Raw genomic sequence first — 27,373 nt, 5'->3', positions numbered from 1 at the left:
AACATGGAATTTCTTTTTGTATGCTAGAGTTAAGCCTTTTACTAAACACATGATTTGCAAGTATTTTCTCCTAGTCTGCGGTGTAATTCTGTTTTTTAAATTTTTTTTAGATTTTTTATTGCATTTTAGGTTTTGGGGTACATGTTAAGAATATGCAAGATTGTTGCATAGGTACACACATGGCAGTGTGGTTTGCTGCCTTCCTCTCCATCACCTGTATCTGGCATTTCTCCCCATGCTATCTCTCCCTAACTTCCCACCCCCTGCTGTCCCTCCCCTGTTTCCCCCACTACAGACCCCAGTGTGTGATGCTCCCCTCCCTGTGTCCATGTGTTCTCATTATTCAACACCTGCCTATGAGTGAGAATATGTGGTGTTTGATTTTCTGTTCTTCTGTCAGTTTACTGAGAATGATGGTTTCCAGGTTCATCCATGTCCCTACAAAGGAATCAAACTCATTGTTTTTGATGGCTGCATAGTATCCCATTGTGTATATGTGCCACATTTTCACTGTCTAGTCTATCATCGATGGGCATTTGGGTTGGTTCCAGGTCTTTGCTATTGTAAACAGTGCTGCAAATGAACATTCGTGTGCATGTGTCCTTATAGTAGAATGATTTATAATCCTTTGGATATATACACAATAATGGGATTGCTGGGTCAAATGGAATTTTTATTTCTAGGTCATTGAGGAATCGCCACACTGTCTTCCACAATGGTTGAACTAATTTACACTCCCACCAACAGTGTAAAAGTGTTCCTATTTCTCCACATCCTCTCCAGCATCTGTTGTCTCCAGATTTTTTAATGATGACCATTCTAACTGGCGTGAGATGGGTATCTCAATGTAGTTTTGATTTGCATTTCTCTAATGACCAGTGATGATGAGCATTTTCTCATATGTTTTTTGGCCTCATGTATGTCTTCTTTTGTAAAGTGTCTGTTCATATCCTTTGCCCACTTTTGAATGGGTTTATTTGTTCTTTTCTTGTAAATCTGTTTTAGTTCTTTGTAGATTCTGGATATCAGCCCTTTGTCAGATGGGTAGACTGCAAAAATTTTTTCCAATTCTGTTGGTTGCCGATTCACTGTAATGGCTGTTTTTGTTGTTGTTGTTGTTTGTTTGTTGTTGTTGTTGTTATTGTTGTTGTTGTTGTTTTTGCTGTGCAGAAGCTCTGGAGTTTGATTAGGTCCCATTGGTTTATTTTGGTTTTTGTTGCCAGTGCTTTTGGTGTTTTGGTCATGAAGTCCTCGCCTATGCCTATGTCCTGAATGGTTTTACCTAGCTTTCTTCTAGGGTTTTAATGGTGTTAGGTCTTATGTTTAAGTCTTTAATCCATCTGGAGTTAATTTTAGTGTAAGGTTTCAGGAAGGGGTCCAGTTTCTGCTTTCTGCACATGGCTAGCCAGTTTTCCCAACATCATTTATTAAACAGGGAATCCTTTCCCCATTGCTTGTTTTTGTCAGGTTTGTCAAAGATCAGATGGTTGTAGATGTGTGGCATTGCCTCTGAGGCCTCTGTTCTGTTCCATTGGTCTACATTTCTGTTTTGGTACTAGTACCATGCTGTTTTGATTACTGTAGCCTTGTAGTATAGTTTGAAGTCTGATAGTGTGATGGCCCCACTTTGTTCTTTTTGCTTAGAATTGAATTGGCTATGCAAGCTCTCTTTTGGTTGTAATTTTCTTTAGAAGAGAAGAATTAAAAAATTTCTGTATAGTCAAATTTTTAAATTTTTTCTTTAATGAGTTTTGCTTTTTGTGTAATATCCCAGAAATCTTTACGTAGCTGAAGGTCATAACTTTTTTTCTTTTATTTTCTCTTAGAGTTTTAATGGTTTTAGGTATGCTATTTAAGGTCTGTGTTTTGTAGTGACTGAGTCCCTACTACAACAAGTGTGGAATGTATTAAATGAAGGTAGTTAACGTTTTTTTCTGGTCTTCATTTATTCCTTTCTGTGTATCTGTAAATCTGTTGTCATTCTTATCTTTGGTCTTTTGTATATAGCATGTCTTTTTTCTCTGGTTTCTTTTAAGATTTTTTTTCTTTATCATGGGTTTTCTTCACATTTGCTTTGTTTACAATTTGTTGAACTTTTTTTTTATCTGTAAGTTTATAGATTTCATGACACTTGGAAATTTTTTGCCTATTATTTCTTTAATTACTCCCCTGTTGCACCTTGTATTTTTGGACTTTCCAATGATATCATTTGAAATTGGCCAACAGCTAATACTGTTTTCATTTTTAAAAATCTGCTTTCTGTTTGTGTTTTCATTTCTTTTGTTTTCTATTCCTGTTTATTCAAAGTCACTATGCTTCTGGATGTCTAATATGCCATTAAGCTCATCTAATGAATTTTTTTATCTCATGGTTTTTATTTCTAGACATTTGGTTTGGATTTTTTAAATGTCTTCTATCTCTCTATAGCTGATTCTCAGCATCCTTGAGTTCTGCCTTTATGGGTTCCACCAACTGGTGGTCAGAAATACTTGAAAAATAAAAAAAAAAATACAACCCTAGAAGTTAAAAAGTAATTTATTATAACAACTATTTATGTGGTTTTTACCTTGTATTTAGTATTATAAGTAATCTAGAGATGATCTAAAGTGTTTGGGAGGATGTGCATAGGTGATGTGCAAATGCAGTTGGCCCTTGAGCAATACGGAAGTCAAGGGCTCCAACTTCCTGGGCAGGTGAAAATCTGTGTATAACTTTGAATCCCCCATAACTCAACTACTGGTAGCCTGCTGTTGACTAGAAGCCTTACTGATAACATAAACAACCAGTTAACAAATATTGTATATGTTATGTGTGTTATATACTATATTCTTTAAGCTTGATAAAAGGAATTGTCATTAAGAAAATTATAAACAGATGTACTATTCATTAAGTGGAAGTGAATCCTTATAAAAGTCTTCATTCTCATTATCTTCACATTAAGTAGGCTGAGGAGGAGGAAGAACACAGGAGTGTTTTGTCTTGCGGTCTCAGGGGTGGTAGAGATGGAAGAAAATCATAGTGAAAGTGGACCCACACAGTTCCAATTGTTGTTCAAGGGTCATCTATAATGCATTATTTTTATATAAGAGACTTGAGCATCCATGGAGTTTGGTGTCTGCAGAGGGTTCCTAAAACCAATCCCCAGGAATACCAAGGGACAGTTGCATATGATGATCTTCTGGAAGCACTGCATGTTTTTCATATACCTGCTGAATATTGCAGATTATATTCTTTTCTTATAAACAGATTATATTCTGTTTTATAAACTTTTATTATTAAATGCATTCTATTGTGTTTTTTTATAATTGTATTTTATGGAAGATATTTATCTTAACTCTAATATATGTAAACCTCAATACAAGATACAGAGGACCTTTTTATCTGCACATATCTCATAATATTATTTTCCTGCTAAATATGCTCAAAATTATAGATTGCATAATTCTGAATGCTCGTGTTTTGTTTAAAAAGAATTTATTTTGTTTGCATATATATATTGAATGTGTACAATGTGTATCTTCAGTTCATTTTCACATAAATTACAATTTGAATATACCTATTTTGCCAAATAGTATTTTTAAAGTCCTAGATGAAAAAGTCTTATTTTTTTAAGTGTAAATGTGGAGATCCCTTTTTTGGCTTTTTTGGTGGATTTACTGATTTGTGTTTTATTCCTCGACAGGAACACCCTCATGTGTTTTAGCTCCTGCATGTTTAATCAATAAGGACAATACCAGAATTATATGCTTAGATAGGAAAACTCTTAATTTATTAATAGCAATAATTTTTTGAGACTTACTGAATTTCTTGAAATACCTAGGAATTTTACTCTAGACTTTATATTGTATATATAGAAATCTAGAGAGAGATTTTTCTTATACTGTTGCTATATTGCAGTAGGCCTCAATTTTCTCATTTATAAATTGAGGTTAATAATATCATAATGTGTATCTACTGCAGTATTACAGTTGTGGTTTCATCTCCAGTAATCCACATTAAACTTGGTAATAACCCTCTTTAGCCATAGTGTTCTCTCGCTAATATGCTAAATTTTGTCACTGTTTACTTTTAATCTTTATATGACCTTCTTTTATCCTGGAAGGATTAAAATGATATAGAGTCCTGTTAGCCAGTGCAGTGCTAGAGTGTGTGTTCTGTGTCCTAACCTTCCTCCTGTCCCTGGGGTCCTCTTCCTAGTCATGGCCATTGTTACCATCATTATCATCATCATCATCATCACTGTGAAGTTGACTAACATTCCAGTGGGCTTACTGTGCTAGGCACTACAGTAAGACCTTGCCTTACTTCATCTCATTTCATCTTCATGGCAACCCTAGGGAAGAGAGATACTGTCTTTATCCAGTCACGGGTAAGGCCCAGGTTCAGCCCACGTTTCTTTGACATCAGGCTTTGCCTGACCCTCAGTGATATTCTTTTATGGCCTACCATCAAATGATTTCATATATGAACCACATCTGGATATGTATTTTAATGCTCGTTGCCTGTGTTTGCACTTTGCATTCTCAGGTTAATATCTTACATTAACATTTACCTGCTTCAGAAGAGTTGAGGTAGCCGTAGGCAAAGGTTCTTTACAGAACTCTTTCGGAAAGTTTTCAGTGAGTATCTCTTACAATAAGTGCCTCTGTGGCTCATACTCTCTTTGCACACTATAATTATTCATAAACACGTCTCATAATAGAGTTTGCTTTTGATTCCCCTTCTGGGGATTTCAATTGGTTATGGCAATTTACATTTTGTAGTTTATCCCTAATACAGTTGTTTACTAAATTCAACTGTATTTCTTAAAATACAGTTTTTTAAAATATTTTTTTAAAAAATACTAAATTCAATTGTATTTTTTAAAACAATTCAGACATTAATGTTTTCATTTTGTCGCACATGTCGTGTATTAACTGAGGCCAAGGATAAGTAGACTCATCTAGGAAAGTAATAATTATAAAGAATTTTCAGATATTTTAAATTTTGGAATGTTGAAAAATATCTGAAAATTTGTGTTTAAAGCAAGTTGCTTTATTTAAAATTACAAGGGTACATTTCACATGTGAAAATGATGGGTTCTCTGTGGTAATTATAACCAAAAGGGCTATAACATTCAAAGGAATTGTGTCTGAATATACTTGAGAAACAAAGACTATTGTTTTGGCCTCATAATGATTTGGTAAGAGTTTGAGAAATATAATTATTAAAGGTTATTTAACACCTGTTAACTTCCGAATTTTGGAATAAACAAATCTTATATAATCATAGTTTTCCCCCTTTATTTGCAAGGTAAATTTCTGACAGATTTGAATACCTTTGAACTCCAGATTTTTCTGTGTTGTTTATTTAACATGCTCATTAATAGGTAAGAGAAGTAGGTGGGAAAAATTCTTTCTTGAAGTCTTGATTAAACAATATAACATGGTTTACAAATATATTTAGGAAGTTGGATAATATATTTCTTATTATATGTTATAAAAATGAAGCCTTTAATAATTCATTTAGCCTTTATATTATCTAACATTTTACATGTTAACAACAAATTATACTATGCCCCAGATTTTTGACACTTTAAAGGTAAAAAATATTTATTTTGATTTTGTTTATAATAAAACCAATGCAATCTATCCCAATTGGCTGTTCTTTTAGAAATGATCATCATCTTTATTTCTAAGCATAATTATTCTATGATCAATAACTGATCATGTGGTATTTATTTTTGTCTAAATCCCACGTTAGAGTGAACTTTTAGGTTGCTTTCACTTTTCAGTTGTTTTATAGGTCATTAATTTTTAGTTCTTCTTTTCATCATGTGATAAATATTTTTTATTAAAAAATATTGTGTGTACTTAATTCCAGCAAATCTTAAAAAAAATACTGTATGTTATATCAATGGCTAGATTTGTCATTAGCTTGGATAATTCATATTCATTTAGGAAGGTTTTTAATATAATGGTTTTATTTTTGAACAGTTTTATTTCAGTAGTATTTTCATTTTTCTTATGTTCTGTGAGGCTATAATCTTTCATTAGGCAGGAAGTGTAGAATGGTAGAGAGACTTCTGTATAAAGGTCACCAGACATGAATTCCATTTTTGCATTTTCAGCTTCTTTGCCCCATTTTCTTGAAAAAGTCAAAGTCACTTATCTTCTCTGAGCCCCAGTTTTCTCCTCTCCCAGGGTGATCTGATTATGCCCAAACCACATACTCCTACACTCTTGGGTAGCCACTGAGTAAACATATAAAACTGTTGTATGAACTATACATCTGTAACTATAAGCAACATATTATTTTTTGCTTTTTAAATTACAAATTTTACTTATTTTAGAAGAACAATCCTATAAATCATCTAAATCTAAATCCCATGTCAGAGTGAATTTGGTTGATATTTGCTTCTTTCAAATATATGTTTGTACATGTATATGTCAGAATACAAGAATAAACATACATCTGTATTGGATTCGTTGTATGTAGTACTTTTGTCTTTTTAAAGCTAAGCTATTGTGAACAGCTTTCTGTATTTTCAATTGATGCATGATGTTCTACCATGATTGTGCCACTGCTCTTGAACTTTTAGGTTGCTCTCACTTTTTAGTTGGATTGTAGCTTTTTATCCTTTATTTCATATTCTTTTTAGAGTGCATATTTCAGCAATTAGAATACTTGATTCTGAATGACTGTTGAAGACTGTTATTTCTGTGCTTAGGATTTGGTACTTATCCAGTTCCGAAGGGAATTATGAAAGGTATGAGCTGAGGCATGACATGAACGTATTTATGGGAAGGTCACGTCTTGGTAGTATATGGAGTGAATTGCATGGGAGAGTAACTTCAATCTGTGGCACTATGACATAATGGTTTGAACTGGTTTATTTGAAATAGAAAAAGAAAAGTCTTGGTAGCAAAAAATTATGAAGAAACAATTGATGATGTATGCAAATGAGTATAAGATGACTAATTCGGGAAGGTGATACAATTGATAGAATTCAGAAATTCTGCAGGAGATCATGAGTGATGAACAGTCATGACGCAGTGTTGGACGTGCTTTACACTATTGTCAATTTAGACAAGAAAAAATGTTCTGGAAAGGCCATGGGCGGAAATATATATTTTAGTGTCACTTACAAGGAGGTTATGCTTGAAGCCCAGGAAATGAATTATACCTTTGAAATATGAATGTCTATGATCAAAAATATCACCCTTAGAGGGTAAAATGAGGAACAAGAATTGACAATAGTAATGAAAGAGGAAGTGATCAGAGGTGGTTTGGACTATCAGTAGAAGCCAAGTTATTAGAGAGCTTAAAGAAGAAGTAGTAAGTGATACCTTTACACTAAAGTTTTTTGAGAACAGTTGTTTGAATAGAATGCTGTTCTGCAAAAGCTAAAGTGTGATTCGTTTACAGTAATGTATTTCGTACCACCTGAACATTTATTGTAACGTATTTTAGAATAATGAAAAGATATACCAATTGTTGCGGGTAGCATTCATTTACCAAACGTGTCCATTACAGTTGAAATCCTCTGTATGTATCTCCTTCCATGCCCACCATGTGTTTGTTTGTGTGTTCATTTATTTCCTAGCTTTGTGCATTGAAAGGATCTAGACTCCATGATACTTCAGTAGCAGTGATCAGAGTTAGCACCCAGCTCTTACTTTATAAACACCGCTACCTACTGTAAGAAACCAGGACTGATTGCAGGTCTGGAGCATGGACAGTGATTGTTGGGCCTGGAAAGGCTGGTTGTATTAGAAAATAAGGAAGAACCCAACAGTAAGAGAAGCGATGTCAAAAAAAACAGAGTAGCCACCTTTAAAGAGTTTCCACTGGCCAATTTTGGGAAAACTTGAGAATTGCAAGACATAATTATGGTAATTGATTATAAAATATGGTGTAAAATCCAAGAGTCCAGATAAAGTGCTTTTGAAAGAACATGAGGGTGAGACAGTATGTTATGGGAAGATAGGGGAAAATGGTTAAGTCGCTTTAGCAAAGAATGCCATAAAATAGAAGGAATGATAGAACATTGCTATTTTGTACCCTTCATAATAATCCAGTTAGGCAAGATTCATTAATGGGCACCTATGCCATTGGAAGAAACTTCTTAGGGAACAGGATATTCGCACAATATCCTGCAGATTACTTAATTACAAAGGGCAAGTAATTTATATTGAAGAATTTCGAGATCAGTACCTTAAACATATAGTCAAGTTTAGCATGACTAGTGGGACATAAACCTGACATTATTCTTATCCTGGTATAATGTAATTGGAAGTATCCAACATACATAAGTGATATTCTTGCCAAAAATATTTAAACTGAATCAAATAATGAGGAAACAATCAGACATACCATATGTGGGACATTATTATAAGTTAGATTGCTCAGAATTTTTGTTATTATACAAATAAGGGAAAAAAAGAGGGTAGTTGTAGATTAAAAGAGACGAAGGAGACATAGTGAAACACAGTGAGTGTGTCTTATAGACAAAAATGTAGTAGATACTACTGAGTCAGTATTAATTTTCTTGAATGTGATCTTCATTCACAGTGGGTAGAAAATGTCTTCTTTGGAGTTGTGTGCTGACGTCTTAGGGGAAAAGTATCATTTCAGCAACGTACTTTAAGATGACTTAAAGAAAAAGTACATATTAATACATTCCTAGTGTGAGAGAGCAAGTAAGCAGGCGCCCCAAAACGTGAAGGACGAATCCATTTGGAAAGGGTACAAGTATTTCATGTATTGTTGTTCCAACTTTTCAAGTAAGAAGCTAAGAAAAAGAACAGTTCACAATTAAAAGTGTGATAGATAAAAGGATAAACCTTAAACATATAATTAGATAGGAAGTTGTTTTAAAGTTTATTTGGTTTCTGATTATTTATTGAAACTTCATAAAATAGTTATCCTTTCTCCTGCTAGGATTGTTGCTAGAAGGTTTCTACTTAGGTTATTATTTTTTTAAACCTATTTTGTCCCATGTCAGTGTTATCTATTCTACTCTACTCATCACATCCGTTTTTTGCTGCTCAGATCAGAACAGTATTTGTGAGAGTATCATGACACACTGTAAGTTGGCTACAATGTTTAGGTCATGGTTTAACTGTGTTGTATATTTAGCCATAAAATGTTTACTCAAATTATTCATGACGGTTTCTTGGACTGAATTAATACTTTGTAACAAAATATCTGATTATGTCAACTGCAAGTACAGTATATAGTAATCTAAATAGACATCATCACATAGTTTCCTACATATTTGTCAGTTCCCACAAATACACTTTATTATGGTTGTATGAATCAGAAGTTTGACACCAGTCTTACCAAGCAGAGCCCAAGATGTCAGCCGGCCTGGACTCCTTTCTGGAGATTTTTTGGGAAGAGGCTCTCCCTTCCTTGTTATTTCTAGCCTCTCGAGAACACCCACGCTCCTTGGCTCATGGCCCGATTTCCATCTTCTCGTATGCACAAAGCCTTTTGTTCATCCTGATTTCATTGTCGTGTCTCTGACTTGTTCCGTCTTCTCCCACTCCACTTCCACTTCCAGAAGGATTTTTATGATCACACTGTGTCCAAGCAGATAACCCAGCACACACCTTCCCACATTACAGCCCACTGATTAACAACCTTTATTTAATCTGCAACCATTATTCCCCTCTGCCATATTACCAAAAATAATTCACTGATTTTTTAGATTAGGATGTGGATATCTTTCAGGGGACATTGTTAGTGTGATGTGGAATCTCTTGGAGAAGTGTGCACTGATTGCAATATGAAAATCTATAATTCATCTTTATGAGTATATGGTTAAAATGGAAATTAACATGTAAAACTATCATATAAAAATATTCTAATAATTTGAATTTATTTCAGAATGGTAATAATGGTAGTACCTTATTAATCATAGGTATATTAAGGAAAATGACAAAACATTTCTGTATATTTTTAATGATAAGTGACATCTGTTCCAAAAGTAAAATCCCATTATTTATAATAAATCTTTGTATATTTAGAACTTACTTGAGGAAATGGATTATGATCATTCTTGGGAGAATCATTATTTAGTGTTCTGTCCATATTTTCTTTTTCAAATATGTAGGCCTTATTTTATAAATAGATTGTGCTGTTTGTGAATATATATAATGATGAAAATTGTTTAATTTTCACTGATTTTATACTTAAAGAGAATTAGATGTCTTTGATTGATTAGTACTGTTGATGTTAAAGCAGGGGTAACCTTTCAAATTCCTAATTGTAGGTATAAGAATGTTTAGCATATCATCAGTCTGCTTTTTAAAACATACATCTTATATCTTACTGCTCACATTTTCTTTTTAGATATCTGTTTTCATGGCCTGTATTTTAAACCCTTTGAATATAGAGACTACATTTTGTTCATCTTTGTACCTTCATATCCTGTTCATTGTTTGGTATATGTCTGTAGTGCAAAAGGTGTTCTCTTCCAGCACATCTCTTTGAATTCAGAATCTTCGTCTTCTGGTGTTTTCCTATTTCTCCTATAATAATTCTCTATAATAGTTATCATTGGCTGGGTGCAGTGGCTCACACCTATAATTGCAGCACTTTGGGAGGCCGAGGCGGGCGAATCACCTGATGTCCAGAGTTCGAGACCAGCCTGGCAAATGTGGTGAAACCCTGTCTCTAATAAAAATAAAAAAATTAGGTGGGCATGGTGCTGGGTGCTAGTAATCCCAGCTACTCGGGAGACTGAGGTAGAAGAATCACTTGAACCTGGGAGGCACATGACTAAGAAGTCTATACAATTTTACTTTTTTAATCGAGTGTTATCCAAACTTACTTGAAAATTCCTCCTACCTCTACTTTTTTGGTAACATTTCTATTGTCATCCTGAAGAACAGTCATCCATAGGAACCTGTTTGGCACAAGAGAAACACAGCCAAACACCCACACAGTAAAATATCCAAGTTTAAGTTTTGACTCCTTACCAATATCATGAGTTGTAGATTAACACATTCTGTGTCTGTATTATATACTGTATTCTTACAACAAAATAAGTTAGAGACAATCTTAAGATAATCTTAAGTATGTATATTTAGAAAATATGTGTATTTAGTATTCATTAAGTGGCAGTGGCTCATCATAAAGGACTTCATCCTCTTTATCATCACATTAAGTAGGCTGAGGAGTAGAAGGAAGAGGAGAGGTTGCCCTTGCTGCGTCAAGAGTGACAGAGGTGGAAGAAAATCGTAGCGTGAGTGGACTTGTGCAGCTCAGACTCATGCTGTTCAAGGGCCGACTGTGTGTACTTTAATAGATCAGTTAGATCATCTCCCATGACTCGCAGATTGAAATAATTTTATAGTGCTGAAACCTAAAGGTCTGAAGAAGTAAGCCTTTGTTGTATATTTCATGTACAAGAATTTATTTTGAAATAATGTTAAAATGAGAATTCTGTTTTTCAGCTGGAATGTAACTAGGGTGTAGGCATTACTGCTGCATTGCTCTTTTTTACACCAAAACAAATTTTAAGTTGAACTGTATCAGGCGTTTGCAGATACTTGCAAGTCAATCAGTATTTTAAAAACATTTTTTTTTTTTTTTAAATTTAAAGGTGTTTCTTCACATGATTAGATGCTTGTAAATGGATGACTTGAGCAGGAGTAGTTCTAGTGTGGGTCTTGGCCTTGAGCAGGAGAGCTGGCCTCCTGTTCCACAGGCCTCTTGGATGTTCAGGAGGCTTCCTCCTGAGCAAGTTCCAGACAAAGCGCCTTCTAAGCAGCTCAATTTCTCCCAAGCCAAAAATTGATCCTTTCTTTGATTCCTCTTTCAAACTCCATATCCAATCAATATAGAAATTTGGTTAGCTCTAATTACAAATATATATTCCAATTCTGACCACTTTTTTACTGCTAGCCTTTGTCCATGTCACTATCATCTTTGACTGGATTATTCCAAGAGACATTTGAGATCTCTCTCTCTCTCTTTCTCTCTCTCTCTCTCTCTTTCTCTCTCTCTCTCTCTCTTTCTCTCTCTTTCTCTCTCTTTCTCTCTCTCTCTCTCTCTCTCTCTCTCTCTCTCTCTCTCTCTCTCTCTCTTTCTCAAAGGCAGACAGGGGAGGAAATTGAAGCTGAGTGTGGAAATCCCAGGACTTTGGGACTTCCAGGCAGGAGGATTCCTTGAGCCCAGGAGTTTGAAACCAATTTGGGCAACACACTGAGACCCCTGTCTCTACAATTTTTTTTTTTTTTTTTTTTTAAATTAACCAGGCCTGGTGCATAGCTTTAGTCCCAACTACTGTGAAAGCTAAGGTGTGAGGATCATTTGCGCCCAGGAATTTGAGATTACAGTGAGCTTTTTTTTTTTTTTTTTTAAAGCAAAAGGAAGTTGGACAAGTCACTCTTCTGTTTAGATGCCTGAGATGGCTTTTATTCTCAGTCAGAATAAAAGCTGAGGCTGCGGTGGCCTTCGGTGTTGCTATTCTCACCTGCCCTCTTTCTCTAATCTCTTGGGATGAGACTGTCCTCCTGACTTACTGGCCCCCAGCTTTATGCTCCCACGTCACTGCTGTGAGAATGACTTGAAATCCTGCCTTCAGGTGTCTGATTGTGCTCTCCTGCTGGGGTTGCTGGCCTTACTCCTTTGCAGGCCACATGCCTTCATCTTCTTCACTCAGTCTCATTCCTGAGCCACCCAAATGTAGAATTTCAATCCCTTGCTGACATTTTAAGATCCTTGTTCTCTACTTACTTATTTCTCCTACAACTTGACACTGTTTAATATGATACATATTTTACGTTTTGTTTTCCTTGTCTGTGTCTCACTGGGTTGTCCATTTTTTGAGGAAAGGGACTTTTATTTGTTTTGGTCACCTGTGTATCACAGCTGCCTAGATCTATTCCTTGCTTAATGTAGATCTTTAATAAATACGTAAATTAAACGCATGCGCGAATGAATAGCACTGTCGCAGAGGAGGACTGGCCCAAGCTTAGTGTCACTGCTTCCTGTTGAAGAGCAACAGGTTGTAGAGAATGCTCCAGGAAGGCTTGACCTGAACTGTTGGTTTTCTCATCATAGGCGCTGGACCCCTCACAGCTAGCACGTAGTAAGTGATCAGTAAACGTGATGAGACAGGGAATCAGGCATGAATGAATGAGGATTTATTGGGAGCAAGACATGTCAGTTGGCTAGCTTTCAGATTTGTGATCATTTTAGTTTTATTTCTGGTGATATCTAGATTATGTATATATATATATATATATATACATGTTATGTTAAAAATGTTAAAACAATAATGTTACAGTGTAAGTGTAGAGTAGCCTGCATTCAGTAATTATATATGGCTGTCAATATTATGTCCATATTGGTCAGTAATTTAATGCTAGTCATGCTCGGCTTATTTTTTTTTAACTGAGTGTGATTTTGAGGCTTTTAAATCATTTGTACCTCAAACCAAATTTAAATAATTAATACTTATTTTAAGTCCAGTGTTGGTAGAGTAAATATATTGCATTTGAACATAATTGAGGTATGTTATAGTATTTTTCCTTTTTTCTCCATGATAATGAAAATTATTATTTCACTAAACATTCAGCACTAGCGACATTCAGCACATTAGGACATTGTATTAGGCGAAAGCTTTTTCTCCCTATTTACTCTCATTTGTCCCACTGTGCCATGTAATGTTTTTGCTTCATTCTCAAAACCTATACATTTTAATTAATAATTCTGTTTTCTATTAAAAACTGCACTGTGGTTTGTAAGTTCAGATCTCTTAAATTATACTTGGTCATGTAAATAAGCTGTGCTTTGCAGCTTTGGGTTTTTAGCCTTTGCTCTTTGCTATTAGCTTTATGTTTTTTTAATTATAGGAAAATGGAGGACAGTAGGGAAGTTATGACTTAAATGAACTTGTTATTACTGTGTTCTTTTTTAAGGAAATGAAAAATGTTATTTTGTCAAAATCAAGCAGTAACAAATATAGAATTTCTTGTATTTTTTTTAGGCTCAGCATTTAATATTATCGCAGTTGTTTTATATGTAATGATTTCATTTTAGTGATTGATGTTTGTACCAGTTATTTATAGTTGTAAAGCGTGTATTGTCCATAGTTGTTATTACCTAATATATAAAATAGGTGATTGTTATTTTCAGTGTATATAAGTGCATTATTTGAATAAAGAAGTCATGGTCATTTAGCCTTAAACCGGAGATCCTCTAATATTATATTAAATTAAACAAAATAAATTTGACATGAAAATTTTTTTTAAAAAAATTGTTTTGATTTTGGCTTTTGTCACAAGTCTTTTCTGCAAGGATACCATACTTTACAGTTTTATATTGCTCATTTGTGCAAACATGTCCAGATGAATTCAGTGTTTAATGTTGAGAATCTTATAACATGCCAATTTGATTTGTAGCCCTTCATATCATAGAATGCTAATTAAAATCATATTTTTGCATATGTCATGTCTTTCATGTACATATGCAAATAGATTCTGTTGCCTTTCAGCTATTAGTAATTAACTTTATGAAGGACAGCTGTAATACATAATTAACAAAAATGTTTGCAAGCCCTTTTACACTGAAAGTTACAACAGTAAAATTTTTTTTCTGCTTATCAAGAGAGCCATTTTAGTTTTGATGCTTCCGAATGTTTCTGATCTAAATTGTTTTAAATAATTGCATGACGTAATTAAATTGATACTGCACTGTGTTCAAGGGGAGAATGGCGTTCATTTCATATTAATGTCAACAAAATTGTATTAAGTAAGCTGATTTGTATCTAAGATAGTATTTCAGGTAATACATTTGTTTGTTTTTCGTATTTATATGTAGGCACTTCAATACAATTTTTTTGTGCTATAGATACAGTAAACATTTGCATCATTTAAAATACCTCTCTCCAAGTTCTTACCATGTTTTTAGAGGAAGCTCCATGAAAACTATCCATTTTCTCTTTTACGGTCCTCTAAATATTTAATAAAATGACATATTCTCAAACTCATTTCATGATTAAAGTGCGCGATGACCTTGGGGCAGTGCGTGCTATAGTGAGGTGTTGCTTCATCCTTTGTGCCAACGGGAAGTGAAGACAGTGACTGGAGAACTGCAATTATTGTTGTGCTCTTTTGTTCACTGTTAGTGTATCCAAATCAAAAAGGGAACCGTCCATTGACATGCAGTTGTTTCTTCTTTTTAAGCCCTATGATATATTTAACCTGTGTGGAAGCTTTGATGTAGCAAGACTGCCACTGTAATACTCTTTTTATGCAGAGTTTGCAAATATATGTTATTCCTAAGTAGTTTTTGTGCAGATTTCTAGCGGAGAGTCAAGTTTTAGTTTTATAATTACTTTTATTAATTTTTTTTAGGGTTGCTTTTGTGATGAAGAAGCACTTAAATACTCATCTACTAGGCAAGCATGGAGTTGGCACCCCAAAAGAAAGGTAATTTTGATCCATTTTTTTCATTTAAAAATCCAATTTGAATTTTATTTGAGCTTTATTTAGTGACATGACTTCTAGAATTTTTATCACATCAGTTCATCCTGTTCTACTTGTGGTATGCTTTTGTCGAATATCATATGTTATGCTATTGTTGCACAAAAATTTAACATCATTATTTTAATAAAACTTGAATCTAGAAGTAGTTGAAAGCATTTGGAGGGCTTTGAATTTGTGAAACAACCTTGAAATAGTAGAAGAATTAAATTGGAGAGAATTGCCTTCTGTAAATGCATTTGAGTGTGCTAAAACAAGTATGTAAAACTCAACTTTGTTTTATTATGATGTATTCCTATTTTGAGGTTTTAAAATAACATTTTTGAATTCTTACTGTAGACTTAAAGATTACTGATATTAAAAAGAAATACATCTTGTGTCATACCCCAAATAATACTACAGTTGCCATGTCATGAAAAATAACACTACAATTACTGTGTCATCAACTGCCAGGTTTTCTTTTTGCTTGCTACTGTATCATAATTAGCTTCATCACATAGACTTAATTATATTAGGTGAACTGAAATATAGAGGTGTCAGCTACCAGGTGAGCATGGCTACTTCTGATATTTTAAATCTTTAAAACGTGCAGCTCACTCAGACTGGTGTGAGCACTGTCACTTTCTGTAAAGGCAGGGTGGATTTTCAGCTTCCCTCAGATTCTCCAAGGTAGGATCCAAAATTCTACAGATACTCTCAGAAACTTTAGTTTTTTATTACTGTTTTCAAAGGTCAATAATGATGCAATTTGTTCTGTTACACTGAAGCCTGAGGTCTTCAGTCGTATTTGTAAATGTTTAATAGTCTTTTTAAAAAATACAAAATGCTCTTAGTGTTTTCTCTGTTTATGGGAATTTAACTTGACTTTTCTACTGTAGGCATGTTGTTTTCTTTAGCAGTGTAGTATGGGCAGAGACTGCTACCAAGTCAGAATTTTGGGATCTTGGGATGCTTCCTTTGCACCCGTATGTTTAGTTTCCCGTATCTTTCTTTGTGACATTATATTCAATAATTGCAGCCAAAATATATGCATTGAATGTGTTAGGGATGTATTATTCTTGCAATTTAAAAGCATACTATATTTTTTAAAGAATATTTTGGGACATGTCAAAATTATATTTCATAAGTGTTAAGTATGTAGAAACAACATGTTTGAAATTGTTGTGTTTCCATTGCTTTCACATGCATTATCTCAATTAATTCTTCTTTGACCATGTTAGCAATACATTATAATTCCAGTTTTATGGATCTAAGTCCTGAGAGAGCCTAGAAAATACAATAATAATTTATTCAATATCTCATAAATAATAAATGATGGAACTGTTATTTTTCTGACTCTTTTTGAGACAGAGTTTTGCTCTTGTTGCCCAGGCTGGAGTGCAATGGCGCGATATGGCGTGATTTCGGCTCACCGCTATCTCTGCCTTTTGGGTTCAAGCAATTCTCCTGCCTTAGCCTCCTGAGTAGCTGGGATTACAGGCATGCACCACCACACTCAGCTAATTTTTTTTTTTTTTTTTTTTTTTTTTCAATTTTTAGTAGAGATGGTGTTTCTCCATGTTGATCAGGCTGGTCTTGAACACCTAATGTCAGATGATCCACCCACCTTGGCCTCCCGAAATGCCGGGATTATAGGTGTGAGCCACTGTGTCTGGCCCACTCTTACTACAAAATAAATTTGAATGAAAATGATTGAGATTTTATAAGTAGTAAAAAGGAAACGTACTTTTAAATGGTAAACATTTTTTGATTTATATCATTTTGCTTTTTACTTAGAAAAATTTTTAAATTGAGTTGTTCATATTGTTTCATAGTAAAAAATTAATCTCCCCACATATTTGTGTGTATGTGTATGTATTCATGTATTAAACATCTTAAAATACTAGACATACTCTATATATTATGAGTTTGAGAATCAAAGATTTACTGTGTGTCTTTTTTAAATTTACCTTTTTCTTTACATTCCAGGGTACTTATTCTTTTCTTTTATTTAATAGTTATTTCAGTCCTGAATACATAAAGGGAGATTAAAACTGAGGCAGGAGAAAGACTGAACTTCTCGCCTCTGATACATGATTAGCTCTTCTCAGATATTGACACAGTTTTTATCCTGACATCAAGAAATGAATCTCAAATGGGAAAGCACACCCACCTCCAGATGGGTACCTTTTAAGTACTCCAAGCTGCGACATTCTTCTAAACCTAACACCTTTGAGTGAATTGGTTTTTTCTTTAAAATTTTTTTATTTCAGAGGACTTCTTATTTTTGATGTCTGCTTATATGGCAGTCTCTCCTATTACAGAAAAATACTACACGGGAATGCCAGGACTCCAGCAGCAGTATAATTTTCCATTAGACATCTGTAGCTAGAGCAAACCAAGATTTAAGTGGTATAATGTAGAACCAGAAATGCCAAAGTCTCCTTGTTTCCATTTCACCTTCCTGCCTTTCTCTAGTGGGGTTTAGGCAGCAAAGAAACCCTTTATCAGCATGCTGAACCGTCAGTCTGGGCATAACTGTTCTCTAAATTAAGTTAAACATTTTTCTTACCTATTTAAAACATTAAAGCCTTGGTTATACTTTTGCAAGCTTGCTATATTTTAATTTCTCCAGGACAGTATAATCAGTTTTTAAAAATGTTTTGAATTTGATTCTTCACTCTAATGCATTGCATATTATAGCAAATAGTAATAGAAGTTAGCTAAATAGGCTATGACAATTAAATTAATAATGCATTTTGTTTGCAAGTATTTAGGCCTTGTGCTTTGACTGATATATGCAAAATTATAATTTATTACAAAGACATCCATATACTTGTACTATAAAGTTTGATGATCCAGTAAATTTTGTCAGCATGACTATCATTAGAAACAGAAAGCTAAATTATTTCAAATATTTTCTTTGAGACTCCATGAACACCTGAGTTGATGGCTTATGTAAGATCATACTTTTTTATTTCTACATCTTCATTAAATTATTTTAGTGTAGTATCCTACATTATTTCTGAAATCTTACACACTTAAATTCAAACTTACACACTTAAATTACATATACCACATTCAATTCACATTCTAAAATAATAAAGTCCAGTTAAGCTCATTCGAAAATATTCCCTATTTTAAATGAGTAATTCTCTTTGTAGTATAAGTAAGCCAAAGCATCTTTATGACTCTTTGAATTCACTAATAGTAATCTAGAAAACAAGCTTATCTACAATTATCACAATTGGAACAGCCATACTAAGTATATCTTCTGTGAAAGCCAGGTGCAATTACAATGAAAGTGGCTGGTATTCGGAGTTCAGTGCTGGAAATCAGCTGGGCTGTGTGAATGACTGTGTGAATAGGAGAACAGGGAGATGATTCCTGTAGAGTTTTGCATCTGATCCATTGCTTTTGTGGTGTCAGGGATGCCGTCAGGAGATATCTGCACCGGCAGGATCTCAAGAAGGCGGATACACTCAGAAGATTACCAAAGAAGAATTTTAAATTAGATGAGTGTATCATAAAGTATAAGCATTAAGTAATTTCATAACCCAGGAAAAGTACTTGTGTTTTTACTGGTGAATACTCGGATGAAAACCTTAGTATTTCTTACAGGGCAGCCGTTTTTGTCGGAGTCTGGGAAGTTTCTTATCCTCAGTGCATTGTTGACAGCAGAGCTGTTGCATGTGTTCAGGCTACTGCGTTCCACTTAAGGCTTGTTCGTATTTTTGCTCAGGCTAAGATTTTCTCCACTGAGCCCTGAAATTTGTGCTGGCCTCTCCCCTTTTATGAGACATTTGGGATTTGGGGTTAGCCGTCTTTCTTTTAGCAGCACCATTGATTTTATTGATGAGTCAAATATTTACCTCACCTAATCTGATTGTGGGGAGAAGTCCCAGAGCCCTAATGCTTGTCCTAATTTATTGTAAGCCACTATTACAGGACAAAGCATTGTGTGGGTCTGTTGGAGATACTCTTGCCTCCTTGTTCTCAAAAACTTGCATATCTATAAGTTGAAATAGTGTAAAGGCATCATTGCTTTCTATTTTTCAAGTTTAGACGCGAGCGTCGCCTGTTTTCATGAATCATGAAAATATCTGAAAGAGCAGCACCTGTGGAAATGTGCATGCATTTGGCATGCACATATCACACACATGTCACTCACATGATATACACATGCCACGCACATGTCACATGACACTCATGGCACATGGCATGCACATGGCACATGGCACGCACATGGCATGCACATGCTATGTGCAATTGTGACTAATTCTGCACCAAGGATGCTCTGGGTTCTTTAGAAGCTTAAGGGCCATTACATGAGAAAAACCGTGTGTTTACAGAAACCCTGAAGAACTTATTGGGGAATAGACTAAATTTTTTTCTTATTAGAAGATACTCTATTCATCATATGTGATTTACCTCCTGAGTCACAGTTGTCACTGTTTTCCACTTTAAAGAAATAACTTCTAAGTTGTTCTTGTTGCAAGTATTTTATTAAAGGAAAAACAGTTTTCCTCTATTTACTCCATGGTGAATTTCTATAAGGTCAATACTGGTTTTCCCTTTTATCATTGAAATGCGCGATTTATACTAATGGATGTGCTGTGATAGTTTATTCTGTCTGATATGTTCCTTATGGGCTCCTTCTGGAATATTCTTTGTAAAACTTTCCAGTCACCTGTGTATCCAGGCTTCAGGCTCTCCCCTTTACCCACTGCTCATTAGGCTCTCTTATTTCTTCTTTTCTGTCTGTGGTTAGCAATATTTTTTTTTCTTTTGTTTTTCCCATGAGGGTTAGTTTAGGAAAAATAAAGTGCTCATGGGCATCTCTCCACCTTAAAAAATGTTTACACAAGAAATAATTCTGTTGGGCCAAAGCGGAGGAAAACATGTCAGTTCTTTCCATTCTGGGTTGCTTTTTTTGATGGGTGGGGAAGGGGATTATGTTTTGATGACTTACTGCTTTTGCATGCGCTGGGAACTCTTTTTGTTTTTTTCATTTTTTCCATCTCTTAATCTGTAAACAGTTAATGACCTGGTTTTATTGTGAAAAAGTAGGATTTTTTTTTTTTTTTTTTTTGTGACAGTTTTTGCTCTTGTTGCCCAGGCTGGAGTGGAGTGGCATGATTTTGGCTTATTGCAGACTCTGCCTTCTGGGTTCAAGCGATTTTCCTGCCTCAGCCTCCTGAGTAGCTGGGATTACATGTACTCACCACCATGCCTGGCTAATTTTTTATATTTTTAGTAGAGACGGGGTTTCATTGTGTTGGCCAGGCTGGTCTCAAACTTTTAACTTCAAGTGATCCGCTTGCCGTGGCCTCCTAAAATGCAGGGATTACAGGCATGAGCCATAAAAGTGGGATTTAATAGCGTGATAGCGCTGCTAGGTAAATTTGGTCTATATGGAAAGACAGCTAGAAGTCATATCAGTTCATCTGAAGCCAAAGTGTTTATTTTTAGAAAATTTCTCTTATATTGTATTTGCTAATAAACCAACAATTTACTAAGGTACATGTGACGATAAGCCCTCATGTTCCACCAGAGTTATCTTGCCAGGATTTGGAAGTATTTCTGAATTCCATGGGTAATTTTGTTGGTAATTTAGATGATCTGTGGTTGCTTCATTACCAACGTCTTATTACCAACAAGAATATCTTCTAACTTCTGCTTCATAAGTTTTACGGGCGAAAGTTAACAAAAGTCAGCATCTGTGCTGCAGAATCTCAAGATTGCAGGCAGATACTCATGGCTCCTCAGGGGGGCGGTGGAGAATCCTCTCTTCAAGCTTCTCTCTTCATAGGGTTCCTCAGCTCTTCGGAGGCACTGTCACTGGTACTCCTGCATCGGTTGTATAGTCAGAAGTGACATAAAATGTCTTGATTCCATGTATTTGTCAGATAATTTTCTTGGATATCACGATTACTTATTTCTTCTATTCATTTCTGAATGTACATCCAGTTTTAACTTTCAGTTGTTTCCATTGCGAGAGAACTGCTTTTCTTCACTGCCTCGTTTCCTTTTCTTCCTTCAATCAATTGACTATGCTGATTTTGCACAGTTATGACAATGACTTCAATTTAAGACTGTTTTAAGAAGTAACCTTATAAGAGTAACATATTTACTGTAAGGTATTTAAGACGCTCTTCATGGAAATACATCTTTCTTTTAAGACTCAGAGGAGTTACTTCTCTCTGGTCTTTTTTCCAGAGAAAGTTGTATTTTTCTCTAACAATTTGTTAGCCTTTGTTACTAGCGAATCATGTATATGATTGAGTTTTCCTCTTTATGTTTACTGCTGGGAAGCTCATGGCCAAAATTGTGATTCATCTCTAGTGAGCAAGATGGCCTTAAAATAATGTATTTTATTTACTACTGTTATTTCCAGTTTTATTTATTTTTTCCTTATGGGGAAGTCCCATTTTATGTCAGCAATATATTTTAACAACTTCCCATAAATCACAGCTCATGTAACTCAAGGGCAGTTTTGCAATAGAAATTGTTTTTGAGTAAAACCAGTATTTTTCTGCATATATCTTTAGCCATTTGGTTTTGGGGGCATTGTATTGAGCATTGTACATCCCTGTGATTAGGTATATTTTAATTGTCCTTGCTCTGTTGTAGGAAACTGCTGTGCCCTTCTGTGTAGTACTTCAGTGGTGCCTTTTACTTCTCAGAATTATTTGTTTAGAAACATGCTTGCTTCTTAAGTTTGCTGAGTAAACTCAGTTAATAAGTACTCCCGAGGAAAAGAAAGGATTTCTTGCCCTTTATACCATAGTCCTTGCCCTCTAGCTGTACAAAAACTACTGTTTCTTTTAGTATATCTTGGTTATATTTAAAAAAATAAACACCACAGTTTACTACTTTAGTAGAAGTTATCATGGTAGAGGTAGTGAGATTTTTTTTTTTTTTTTGAGACGGAGTCTCACTCTGTTGCCCAGGTTGTGGAGCAGTGGCAGGATCTCAGCTTGCTGCAACCTCCACCTCTCAGGTTCAAGCAATTCTTCTGCCTCAGCCTCCTGAGTAGCTGGAATTACAGGCACAGACCACCATATCCAGCTAATATTTAAATTTTTAGTAGAGATGGGGTTTCACCGTGTTAGCTAGGCGAGTCTTGAACTCCTGACCTTGTGATCAGGCCTCGCAAAGTGCTGGGATTATAGGCATGAGCCACCACGCCCAGCTGAGGTAGTGAGCTTTTAAGTGTTAGTAGTATATGTCACAGAAAATGGATTTTGTTTCTATTGCTTCTAAGATTCATTACTTAGTTTTAATCTAGGAAGTTTCTTTGTATCCCGGGTATTATTTTATTCATAAGATAAATATAAAATATAATTAATATAAAATAAATAAAATATTTATGTTAATAAACATGAATATTATGATTTTTTTCTTTAGGAAATACTGATTATTTTGTAGTTATTTATAATATGTGACAAATTGTAAGAGACAGAATTTTTATTCCTGCGTAGGGGGTTTTGTGGGGGTGGGTGATGATGGGGCATCCTATTTGTTCACCTGATTATTCTCTCAATAAACACTTACTTCTGTGTTCCAAGACTTACGTGGTCTAGAGTGTTCGTACATGACATAGCTTCTCTTCTTCTGGACTTTATTCTTGGGTTTGATGTCAGGTCAGGATAGAGTGACAAGACATACATAAAAGAAAAGATAATTTCAGTAGGTGTAAGGCTAATGAAAATAAATAGGATGCTATTCCAGGGAGTGCCTGGGAGAGGTGCTACTTTAGGATGAATGTTTAGCAAAGCCTCCCTGAAAGGGCCATGTCGGATTTGAAAGGTGGTTAGAGCAGTCCCAGTGGGGAGCAATTCCCGGTTTTCTGGGAGGTGTGGGAGAGCTTGGTGTGTTTTGTTCTGCTGTGCCTGGAGCTCAGTGACCCTGCGCATAGGGCTGGGAGAGTGGTCTGAGGGAAAGAACGAAGATCTCAGAGTTGTTGCGTTGTTTTAGGAGATGGTCACAGTGAAGGTATTTCATCGCGGAAGCCGCTGTAGTGGGGAGGAGAATACGGGCATATCAGATTGAACCTGGGAACTGGGCTGGAATCCAGCTGAACAGGCTGTGGCTGCTGTGCCAGTCGTCATCTCCTCTGTGTCAGAGAGAGCCAGCGAAGTTGAGAACTCCTTGGAGCTGTTAACTCTGACAGTGTGGAGTGGAGAGCCCGGGGAAAGAGCCTGGGCTGGTGATTTTGCCAAGTTGCTGTGGCATTTGCCCCAGAACTCCGCCTCCTTTCGCCTGCTTTACTGCCTGTCTCTTTCCTTCTGCAGTGGCTAATTTAGTCTCTTTCTCTCAAATAACCCTTTTAATCCTGTCTTACTTTGTGAAAATCTTTCCCTTATCCTTTGCATCTGTTTTATTTTTTTCCTCTGTACTTTTGTTCTACCTATTCTCCAGTATACTCATGTAACATTCCACCTCTCCTGGTTGCCAGTCCAAATCAAGAATTTATTTCAAGTCCCGATCTGATGCCCTGGCTGCTGTCTTCTGAGTCCTTTTCTTGTTTACTCTATCTCTAATTGGTCCTCTTTTTCATCACATTCCTGTGGAACATTAGAGAATAAAAAGTAGAATATATGTTAATACATGTTTAGATTAGAAATTCCTTTATCTTATTCCTTCCATCTTCCCAAAAAGAAATCAAAAAGACTGCAATAATACTGCATGCATTATAATTAAGTTATTCAGTCCAGTTCAGTGAGTTATTAGACCAGAAATGAATGGTGAATACTCTGATAATCTTTACTAAAATGACAATTATTTTATTCTCTTGCTTCTTATATGGAAATAAGATCAAACTGAATTCTGTGGAGATGCTGAACTATACCTTTTGTAGTATGAGCCTTCTAGTTGCTTCTGCATTGTTGTCTGCTGTGAGAAATTAATTTTTAAAGGATTTTTCTTTTCTACTACCATTTAGTCTGGTAGACCACTCAGATTTAGGGTACAAGATTATCTGCTGTTTCTAAGTTTTTAAGAATTTAGGTGTTTTTCCTCAGCTGGCATCTAGAATATTTTTGGCCACTGTTTCTTTTATGTCACTTAAAGTACTTTTAGAACACTGGGGCTTATACAGCTGGACTCTGACTAAAATATGCCTTAAGAAGATAAGAATCTTTAACTCCCAGTCATTGCCAGAATTAAAGAGAACAAAGGGCTATATGTTCACTGCAGCCTTCAATTATGCCTCATTACCAACTTTGATACAGTTTCATTATACAGTACTGACTTTTTCTGAGCAGTTCTTTATATTTATGATGCCTTGGTAGTTGATTATCAAAGTCCAAATTAAAATTTTTTGTGAGGAACTTTCAGGAAACAGAATCTATCTGAAGTAATTTTTGTTAAGTTGCGTCAAAGCAATCTGATCATTTTTATAAGAACAAGATATTTTTACTTCATTATGCTGCAGTGCTATGATAGGACAAAGGAAGTGTTTACATGGGTTATTTCTAAACAGGGTTTCCCCCAGTTCTTGGTCATGGAACCGCCTGCGTGATTGATCTACTGTGAGTTTATAACAAACGGATCGTCTGCTAACACTCTGGTGTTTTCTTGCACTTAACTCTTAGGAGAAATCAAGAAGATGACTGATAATCCCATTTGAGGCATCTTGATCTGTGGTCATCCTCAGGTTCTATGAGATGTCTGTCTGTCATTTCAGTGAATCTTTCAAGAGCATTAAGGCACTGTTTGATACTTTTAAGATACTGCTGCCTCCTCAGGTTGAATCATATGAACTTGACATTTGCAGTCAGATATTGTTAATTTCATATGCGTCAAACTAATTTTATTTAGAAATCCTTCTAGTATATGATGTCAATATAAAGATCTGATTTTCAGGGAAATAACCATTTCCATTGATATTTAATTTAATCCAGTTTTTGCTTGTTTTGTGGATAATTTCTTAGACATAGCATCGGACAGTAAGCCTATTGTGGAAAAAGGCTGGTCAAGGTGAGATGAGAAGAGATCTTACCTTGGCGAAATGTGTCAGCTTTTGGTGAAGCTGATATGAATTTATCGATGCTGTCAGTATTTTCACCCACTGCCACATGGAAAGCTGTGACTCCCTGGCTTCTAGGCCAGGGTGAGTGTGTACTTTATTTTCAAGGCTCAAGTTTTTTTCTCGTGTACTGTGCGATGCCTTCCCTAGATTCCATTCCATTTAGTCACATCTTACCACTTAAAATGCTGATGTAGCGCAATTCTATTTTGCCTTCCTTTTAAAAAGGCCTTTGTCCTGTCTCCAGACTAGATGGTTAATTTCTTGCGGGCTAGACAGCTTCTCGTTCCTGTCTGAGCTTCAAAGAAGGAGATTCACACTCAGTAAATACTACTGGATTTAGGATACTAAAATCTTCATTGAGATTTTTCTTCTTCATGATGGACTTTTGCTCAGCTGGCCTGATTTGTGATACACAGTCCCAGTGGTATTGCACATCGTGTAGTTTTATGGAACTTTATATGATACTGCCACTTACCGAGTCAGCCTCCAGTTCATTGTACTTTGAGTGAATGTCACTTTCTGGCCTGTGATGCTAGGACAACATTTCACCTCTTCGGTTGGCAGATTTTGGTGAAGTTGATGTGAATTTATATTTCTAAAATATAAAAACAATCATACTGTTTATGTATAGAATTTTACCATTTTAAAGGTACTAATTTTTAAATAAAAACATTCAAGAAATTTTTAGTTGTGAAGGTCTTAATAATCTTTGCTCTGTTTTTTATGCTAATCACACAGAGCAAAGGATTATGGGAAATATCAGATTCAGCAGATCATGTAGATGAAAGTTTTTATTTAAAGTAGACCCAAATTTTCTTCAAAGTTAGTTAAAACAATAATTTCTCCTTTCACTGTTACTGTGCATTGTAGTGTTCAGAATGCCTCTTTCTCTTTTCATATTTGTGATTATGCAACATGGATATGCCATATATTTTTGGCAACTAGATAGTGGCAGACTGATTTCAGGATAACAAATCTTCTAAAATTTATACCTTTGCCTTTTAAAAAATTATATTATTACTATGATAATATTGAACATAAGGAGAAATGTTAATTAACAGCATGAACCCAATGCTTATTGTTAAAATTAATACTTACAGTAATGACAATATATGAATATATTTCAAAGTTTCAGTGTGTTTGAGAGATAGAATATGAAAATATTTATTTTCAAACTAATTTCTGTGTTTTTGGTTTTCTTATCATTAACTCTTTTACCTTTAGCTGAAACAAAAACAATTTTAAAACTTACATGGAATATAACTGTGTAAAATCAATAAAAGCCAGGCTCCTCTGGTTGAAGCTGTAAGAGGGTCACAAAGACCACGTCAATTGTGGAGCAGTTTCTCTGTGTCTCACAGAATCTATGAGGCACTTCATCAGATTAAAGAAATATCTTTGATACACACAGCTCTCCTCTCTTATTTATTTGCTATTGACTTTTGTAGATTTAACATCCATAACATTGTTGATGCCTAAGTAAAGGCATGCAACTTAAATTTCTATAGAGTATTTTGAATTGGGCTTGTTCAGAGACCGCTGTGACAGAGCTCTCAAGCAGTGAGAGAACCCAGAATGTGAATCTCAGTATTGTTTTCTCTTTCTTTACTCACTGTATATTTCTAGAATATTTGAAGAAGTGATTAAAAACAAAAAATTTTGTCAAAAGAATCCAACTGCTGGAGTTGGTGAAGATAAATATTTTTAAAAATTAGGAATATAATCATTGTTAGCTAGAAATACAAGTTTGGGATAAACCACAGTCTGAAATGTAATATTTCTAGTTTTCAGGTTTGGTGTTAAATTCACAAGTGTTTATTACTGAATGAATAAATAAGGTAGTTTTGTGTCTTGAGGTGTGATCATGATTTCCCAC

At 35.0% G+C, this 27,373-nt stretch overlaps 1 protein-coding gene across 4 annotated transcripts in view; it reads left to right on the top strand.

The window, feature by feature from the left end:
* Positions 1-27,373, top strand: part of ZNF407 (zinc finger protein 407) — a 475,812-nt gene that overhangs the window by 167,084 nt on the left and 281,355 nt on the right. For all 4 annotated transcript variants that reach the window (XM_003925984.4, XM_074383238.1, XM_074383237.1 and 1 more), the window contains exon 4: positions 15,354-15,428. In XM_003925984.4, the coding sequence (XP_003926033.1) occupies positions 15,354-15,428 (75 nt within the window). The remainder of the gene's footprint in view (positions 1-15,353; positions 15,429-27,373) is intronic.

Source organism: Saimiri boliviensis, chromosome 13 (genome assembly GCF_048565385.1).
Source record: "Saimiri boliviensis isolate mSaiBol1 chromosome 13, mSaiBol1.pri, whole genome shotgun sequence".
NCBI lineage: Eukaryota > Metazoa > Chordata > Mammalia > Primates > Cebidae > Saimiri > Saimiri boliviensis.
This window is presented reverse-complemented; position numbering and strand designations above follow the sequence as displayed.